Genomic DNA, 8,648 nt, shown 5'->3' with positions numbered 1-8,648 from the left:
CAAAAAGTGCTTTAAGAAAAAATTTGCAATTTCATAATCGTGGTATAGCTATTTTTAATTTCTTATCCGATTTTGCTCATTTTTGCACTGTTGTACAGAGATTTTTTTCTCTCTTTCTTATGAAATTGACATAATATTGGAGTGAATTTCTTCTTTAACTCACGCAGCGATATCGTCGTGCGTGGAAATTGGTAGACGCTTTTAGATTCAGAATTACTAACTTTCCGCAAATGAAATAGCTTGTCTTTCAGCATTATCATGACAGCTTGCTCGTTTGTGGTTGTTGTTTCCACTGTTAGGGGCACCAATGCATTAGTCATCTGGATAGTGTAGCAAACGCTTACTTCCCTCAAAACAATTGCATCAACTCTGAGTTTCTTTGTGTGATTATTGATAATCTCCAAACGGGGAACTATCACATTTAATTATACCCACGGGGCAATATCCATAACTATTATAGAGGATATGTATGAAGTGTTTACGAAAAAAAAAATTGATTCAATTTAAAAAGTATTATGAATTAGTTTTGGTTTGCATCTACTGTACATACATTGTACAGTACATTTCCTTTTTCCACTTTCAATCCTCTTTGACACTACTATTAGTGGATAACAATGAAAACGAAACTTCCTTTGTTGTCTTACCGTAAAAGTGTTGTGGCAAGCTTTGCAAAGTAGTATTCTTAACTTCACGTATTTTTCTTTGTTACTACATTGTATTGATATTGTGTTATTTTGTGTACGAAAATGTGTCACATTGCTGGAAATGAAATAAACGAACTGAAAGTAGAGACTTTCTCTCAATACTATCGTTAACTCTTTTGCAAATGAAAAAAAGCTACTAATTATGTGTCATATATAAACACTTTGGAGGTCACATTTTTCTATGGTAAAATAATCCAACACTTAACCGCCCATGTCATGCCATAATAGCATTGTAACTATGAACAGTACAATCCATATCTGTACAACACAACGTTCTAAACCTGTGAACATGACAAATACACGATTAATGTGAGAGCACGCGTAATCTAATATCAAAGATGTCGCCCCTTAGTTATGGGCTGTCTCATGGGGCATTCATGCAACGCGATTAATTGCACAGGAGCGATAATGTAGATCGTACTTTACCGTCGACATACTAAACAGAATCCAAACCACCTACCGGTATAAACATTAATATGACAGATTACCTTAAGGTGTCTGATGGAAGTTTGTCATGATGTACAGTCATTTCACATTTCACAGTCTTTCATAAACGCTGATCCCTCAGTCACTATTCACTCATTCACTTATCATTATTATTATCTCAAGAAGGAAGTTACTGTATCTTGTCCAAGGATGTTATAGATGCGGACGTATTTGGCCCTAAAGACCATTTAAATTCAAAGCCTGCAATTTCCATGCAGTGATCTTTTGTTTCACATATTATTGACATAGCATGTTTTCCTCAGACTACGTAAAGATGCATTCCAATGTCTTTGTTAATCATATCGGTTTCTCAGCATGATTGACGAAATAATGTTATGGGCAGAATGCTTGTTTGGATTTTATTCGTGTGTGTGCGCGTTTCTAATTATTCTCAAGAAAAACAGTGAAACATTATTATTACAAAATAGATAGCACGTATTAACATATTAATATGACCACGGAAGTGATGTTCAGCTAATCATGAATCAACATAAGTCAAATGCATTTGCATTATACAGTACCTTTAAAGTAAGGAGCGATAAGAAAATTAATTTTCCATACCTGACTGCTCGACCAGTCGACCTCAGGAGTTTCACTCCTGTCCACAGGAAAGCTGGACTTAGGGGTGTAAGTGGACCTTGTAATCTCGTAGGCTTCAAGTTGCAGTCTCTCTCTTCTCAAGTAGAAGGTAATAACGGCGTAGAAGAAGACAAGTGATGGTATAGTTATACCATAGTTTAGTACCACGCAGAGGATTCGAAACCCTTTGTTAGTCCAGACTGGTGTACAGTGTTTGGTGTACATGTTGTATCTAAACTCGCTTAGCCAGCCCGTTATTCCCATGGTAGCCACGAAAAAGCCCACTGCCCACGACATGCCGATCAAGAGACCGATTCGAAGTCGTTTTGGCGGGGATCGACGCGACGAGCAGACGACAACGAGGAATCGATCGAAGGCGATAGAAAATATCAGTGGGAGGTTGGTGAATGAAAATCCAATCGCGAGAAATCCACTGACCTGTAAGGACAAAGTGTTGAAGTTGTGGAGTTTTGAAACCACAATCAACTGACAATGGACATAAAATCAGGTCTTGATGCAGATCGACCCTCGCTTTTGGCTGTTTTAGCTCATTCAGTAATCACTGATATATTTTCGTGCAGGTAAAAAGAATACATTATTATCAGCTAAAGCTTGAAACAATTATACTTGTTTATAAATCGTTACGCAAATAAGCATAATTTTCGACATACGTACATGAGACACCTATAGCTACGAAAGTAATTACACCAATACATAAAACGATAACCAACATCAACCTTGAACATCACCTTGCATATATTTTAGAGTATATTTCAACGATGCCATAAAGATATCATTGAGATTCACCTCACGAACACTTCAATCACAACAATATATAGGCCTACATAATATCAATATTGCTTTTAATTCTAGAATTATAGAATAATGTTATGGATGATTCAATCCATTCACAAGGAATAAGACAGAGACACCACATGATGATTATCAGAAATGGAAATTTAGGAAGTGTTCTCTTGCCTTATGAAAATAAACCTTGTCTTATATTTATTTTGCAAACACTGCTGTAGTTGACGTTACTATAAATTTCACGAGTCCACTTCAGTGGGACCAGTATCAAAGTGTATCGTTTTAATTGTTACTTTTTGTTACTTATTGTATATCATAGTTTGAACAGATCTGCCCCACATTATAATACTTCTCTGTTTCATCAATTCACTCTCTCAAGGTCACTCCGTTCTAGTAATACTGACCTCCTCGTAGTTTCCAAAACAAAAACCATGAGGGGTGTCAGATTGTTTGTTCACGCGGGATCCTCACTCTGCATGGAACAAGCTTCCTTTACACATTCGTACTATCTCCTCAGTGGATTCTTTTAAGAAAGCACTGAAAACACACCTTTTTCATGTAGCATATGATTAGTCAATGATTCAATTTCTGAATTCTTTCTTTCCTCTATCTCTTTCTTTCTTTTATGCCATGTGCGAGATTTTTTATACCCTTTGAGCACTCAGACTGAGTGATAAAGGGCATTATGAATACCCCTATTATTATTATTATTATTATTATTATTATTATTATTATTATTATTATTACATTTTTATTTTTTTTCCACTACTACTACTACTAAGTACGTCTGATGAGCCTTGCCCAGTCTCATTACCTTGCATACTGCCCTATGTGACTCAAGATATCTTCCTTCATCAAATATGGCCCCCATGGAGAATGTCATGCTTGCCAGGGCCACGCCCAGATCCGCTACAGCGAGGTTCAACATCAGCAGATTGTGCAGGTTTTGTCTCAGGCTGCGCGTTCGCAGTATGACGAAAATCGTCACGGAATTGAAGACGAGCGCACAGAAAAGGATGATAGATAAGCTGCAAAGTGAGTAATAATAAATGTTAACCATTTCAACATTGCTAACTATTAATATTTACTCTGCTTACAACCTTTATAATTACAATGAGAGTGATAGATTATATACGAGCAATATATATTCATATATTTATAAATATATATATATATATATATACATATATATATATATACATATATATATATATATACATATATATATACATATATATATATATATATATATATATATATCTCTGTGTGTGTGTGTGTGTGTGTGTGTGTGTGTGTGTATGTATTAGAGATGGTGGCCCGAAAGTAGATCTGTAGTGGCAAGAAATAAAATCAAGAGTAGCAATCCATTTTGAATTTTATTTGCCCGATAAATCATTTTTATTTCAAGGATACACGTCTTTGCCAGTTTGTTGATTATGCATAAACCTGCACATGCACTCACTGAATTTGGGTAATTTGGTAATCTATTGTATGTTCAAACTAGGTATAGATGACACCAACTGGCAAATAATAATAAATGACAACTGTCAAATGATGATACTTGATAACTCAAAATGAATACCATTAATGACCAAAATAGATTACACATTATATTTCTATCATTATTTTTCAGGATATAACAACAAGATTACATAAATAACGACGGATATTTGTATTCATAACAATGACAAGTACATTGTATGTTGTGAGTGTATACAGACCAACAAACACGCCATAAACACGGAGTCGTTTAATCAGATGTTCAATCCAAACACGTTGATGTTTTCATCCTTGTAAACGTTTGTTACAGACATGCCACTTCAAATTGAAAGTTTTAATAAAGTTTACATAAAACAATGCATGAACACCACAGATAATCGTGTCCAAAATCTTTACGGAAAAGAGAGAGGGTTTTAATGGACGTATACTTCCACAAGAAACTTACATTTTTACTGTGTGCAATAATATGTTCTCTACTCTTAGTAATGTATTTCCTTATTCAAATGAGTTGTTGAAATATTATCATGTGATTGTACTGTGAAGCCCAGTCGCGCTCACACTCACAGAAAGTCAAGTCCATATAGCGAGCTATTTATACGTAATTTTCGACTGAATTTTGCTTACCTGAGTGCTTGTAACGCTTTCTCCTCATTCTGTTCTTGTACAACAATGGACGATGCACTGGGTTTTATTTCCATTTGATCACGCATATTCTGCCAGAAACAAGCAACATAAATCCAAAGGGTTATCGCATTTATGATCTCCAGCACGCAGGAATTGAAAGAAAGAACAACAAACTCAAACAGCAGTCATTCTATACCGTGTTTACGAAGTTGTTTGATATATGGGTATAGTTGTATGGTGCAATCCAAAATTCTACAAGGAAGTGCGTTGTGGAATCGATTCAGAAACCATTTGATCAAAGGAAGCCTGACAATATGTTAGTGGAATATACACGGTTATGTATGTGTCGGTAATCATATTGAATGTCATTATTATTATGATTATATTAGTCATATATTATTGTTGCGGGTTGGCCGTTGCGTATAGATGGCTAATGAAGAGGATCTCACTTAAAAAGAGGTTCCCAGGTTCCTAGTTTCACTACATAGGTTGACATGCAATTGGTTTAAAGTCTCCGGAGGAATATTGAACTATCCGTCTCCATGCACTGCCCGTATCCCATCTCCTCTGATGGAATAGAATTCTATTCAGAACTGTTTCTATGAATATTAACAGTCCCTGTGAATTTATAGGTTAAAACCAGAGCGCGGTGCTACACCTTCAAATTGTTTCATAAAGAAACTAATCCGGGTCTAAAATTCGTGTGCCTTTCATCCCCTATATCGTCCTAAACTAATATTGCACAGTGTTTGTCGTCCTTTAATTTTCGTTTCCCTGAGCGTTTTTTTAAATCTATTCCTTTTGTATTTCTTCTTCCAGTTGTTCTCTCTATCTACTTAAGATCACTCGTGAGTCCACTTGTATCGAGACTAAACCCATCCCCTTTGTTTTGAGACTATACAGACTAACGTGTGAAGATTCCTTTCAAATTTTCACATACTGATCGACTTCTTGTCTGGTCAGGGAAATTCTGACATTATAACCAGAATGCCTATTCAATTTGTACTTTCTCCTTTGTTTTAATATGAAACTACTATTGCTTGCATATATTTGTCTGTTCTGCATGGATTTGCAATGCGTGTCAATGCTTCATAATGAAGTAAAAGTTGAAAAGAAAAAAAACACTATTTAAGGAAAGGCAGCGAAAATCTATGACTGACTGATTTATCGATTTGAATTTATTTCCACTTCGTCTTCACAAAAACAAAGAAACAAACGTAACTTATGGTTACAATGATTATTACTACAATATAATTGTTGTGGAGTGTTGTTGTTGTTGTTGTTTTTTTTTTGGACGTATAAAAATACAGTGTAATCAAAACGTAGGCCTACTCTAATAACATATGCATTTTCAATAACTGGTAAATAAGTGTTTAAGTGGAAGTGTTTTATCTTCACCCCTCTGCTAAATAATCTCTTGCTTTCAAGTGTTTTTTTTTTCTTGCACAGTAGTAACACTTTGCCCTGTATCATTTGGAATACATAAATTTGTTAAACCCAAGGAAAGAATACTGGCTAGGGAAGACTTACGTAATTCTAGTTTGTAAGCACGCATGCGAATGAAATCTGTAGCGTGGCTCTGATATCTGACGGAGAGAAAAAGAATGAATAATTCATGACGTTTACAAATCGCCCTGAAATAGCACATCAAGCCGGGAACACTCAAGGTTAATAACTTCATTAACAAAGAGGTTCATTCATGCGTAAGTGGGGTTACCCCCTTGGTTTGACAACAGTCCAAGAACTGTTCCCTTTTCAGAGTTACATTTGCCTTTTTGGTTCCCTTGCTGCGGCGTCAAATTCTTTACCCCGATCCTAGTGCAACTATATATATACGTCAACGCCATTTAGTTGGCTCTCGTTTCTCTGAAAACTTTGGTTTGTACTGAATATTATTACGTTCTACAAACACTTTCAATACATCCACTTTAAAGTTGTTAGTCTTACGAAATACGACACATGCATCAGATATGTTGCTCAATTAACACATTTCTGAAATTCGAAGTGTAAATTTTAAGGTGACTGTCATTTTTGCAGGGGATATGATTCATTTAGTTAGTATAGTGACCTGCGAAATGAACTTGAAGTGCTCTAAAATGTAATTCAAATTAGAAAATACCGAAAATTCTTTGCCGCATTCACCCCTACTCGGATTGTATTTGCACATACATCCTTATGTATGATTCGTTTCCGTAAACATGGTACAAATGTCGTATATATGCTTTGAATTAACTACAATATAAGTTCATTATAAGACAGATGATTTGAAGGATTTTTTTTTAATTTTTGTACCCCTTTAAAACCTTTAACAAACAAACAAACACAACTTCTCTCAAAGAGCACCAACACATAAATGCGCATATACTAATACACACACACACACACACACACACACACACACACACACACACACACACATCCAAAACGCCCATGCTTCCAGCTCTCAGGTTTCAGTTTCTATTCACATTTGAATAAATCTGGCCTACGTGTAATTGACATCTTTTTTTATATACGGGACATCCTGGTAGTGGTATGGAAGCGATGTAAAAATAAAGATAAAATTAGCAACAAAACAACAAAGACAAACTCACACACCGATACAACTAAAGAAAGCGCAAAAGCCCTTCATGTATCATATACATTCCGACTTCCACAAATCCGTTCCAATAAATTGCTCCTCTTTTACTCGCTATCTTACTTTCTTCTTCTTTATACATTATTAAAATTTGATACCTATCCTTCTCATCTTGCAAAACTATAAAATACATTTAATAATTCATAAAACTGTGTTCCATCGATTGATTTCTTTCTTTTTTTCGAATTCCCCGATTCTACAGGCCTACCTGTATAGAGTTTGTAACATACATTTTTTTTTTTTCAATTCCACTAAATTCAGTTTCTGGGTAATAACTTGCCCAAATTTCTGCACTCCCAAAATAAATACGAACATATATCAATGCTTTGATTGCAAAAGGAACAAAGATTAACCGTATCAAACCCATGTTTCAAGAATGAACCTTCGTATAAAGTGTTCTTTGAAGAAGTTTAAATTGGAATTCTCTGTAAGCTTTGGGATCAAACTGTCACTCTTGGTCTGAGAAAAATGTCTTAGATTACTTTTGGTGAAAAAAGAAAAATTACTCTTTTTATCCGGTACTTCCAAATGAGATGACTGCTGTAGATTAATTACAAAGTTCTCTTGAATCTTTCTCGAAGATATGTGACAAAGCTCAACTTCTCTTCCATATAATTTCATCCAAATCATATGATCATTGACCTGATGAGGTGTGGCAGATACCCTCGACCAACTATATTGCATATCTTCCGCTTTTCAAAATTATACCATTAATCCTCTAAACATATTCAGTTTCTCTCTACATAACCCTGCTTTTTGAAATTATGCGATCGGTCGTATACAATTTTCATCAAAATAATGATGTGATCAATAAGCACTTTTTATAAAATGTTTTTCATTTTATCATCTTACCTTAAAAAAACACACACGCACGAGGGAAAAAGCCCTTTCACCCACAGTACTCGTTGAATTTTAACATACAATTCAAAAGTCATCATCCTAGAAGTCCCCCTTCTCCGTTATCTCGATACAAAGTGTCTTTTTTAAGAACGGTCGTTTCTTCTAAATAAAAAATCAAAACAATCTTTTAAACCTCTGCAAATACAACTGAAGATGATATATTTACATAATGCGTATGATTTAGATAGATGAATCTTGCCCAAAATGGTTGTCTTTTTGCTTCCACTAACTCAATAATCTTTTACTATAGGTATCTCTATACAATTCACATCTTCTTTCAATTTCGAGTTTGTCAAAAATAAACACAAAATACACAAATTATAGTTTACAAATGCACACATAGATATTATAGCATCCTATAGACGCCATTTAGCGATCCATCATCTTGACAATTAATATAATGTGACCATCTT

General features: G+C 34.9%; 1 protein-coding gene across 1 annotated transcript; it reads right to left on the bottom strand.

Moving 5' to 3' along the window:
* Window positions 1-979: 979 nt before the first annotated feature.
* LOC139725655 (5-hydroxytryptamine receptor-like) lies at window positions 980-4,972 on the bottom strand. Its single transcript, XM_071636747.1, has 4 exons — window positions 4,701-4,972; window positions 3,391-3,604; window positions 1,752-2,207; window positions 980-985 (listed from the first exon to the last, which is right to left on the bottom strand). The coding sequence occupies exons 1-4, from the start codon at window positions 4,784-4,786 to the stop codon at window positions 980-982; spliced, it is 762 nt and encodes a 253-aa protein (XP_071492848.1). The 5' UTR covers window positions 4,787-4,972.
* Window positions 4,973-8,648: the final 3,676 nt, after the last annotated feature.

This window comes from Diadema antillarum, unplaced genomic scaffold, assembly GCF_040938485.1.
Source record: "Diadema antillarum isolate AM-2024a unplaced genomic scaffold, OU_Dant_1.0 seq00000053_RagTag, whole genome shotgun sequence".
NCBI classification, from domain to species: Eukaryota; Metazoa; Echinodermata; class Echinoidea; order Diadematoida; family Diadematidae; genus Diadema; species Diadema antillarum.
This window is presented reverse-complemented; position numbering and strand designations above follow the sequence as displayed.

Excerpts from the sequence above, each read along its gene's own strand:
- LOC139725655 (XM_071636747.1), bottom strand. The coding sequence starts at position 4,786 with ATGCGTGATCAAATGGAAATAAAACCCAGTGCATCGTCCATTGTTGTA. Across the intron at positions 3,605-4,700 it reads AAAGCGTTACAAGCACTCAG|CTTATCTATCATCCTTTTCT; the intron begins GTAAGCAAAATT and ends CTCACTTTGCAG. Across the intron at positions 2,208-3,390 it reads CACATAGGGCAGTATGCAAG|GTCAGTGGATTTCTCGCGAT; the intron begins GTAATGAGACTG and ends TTGTCCTTACAG.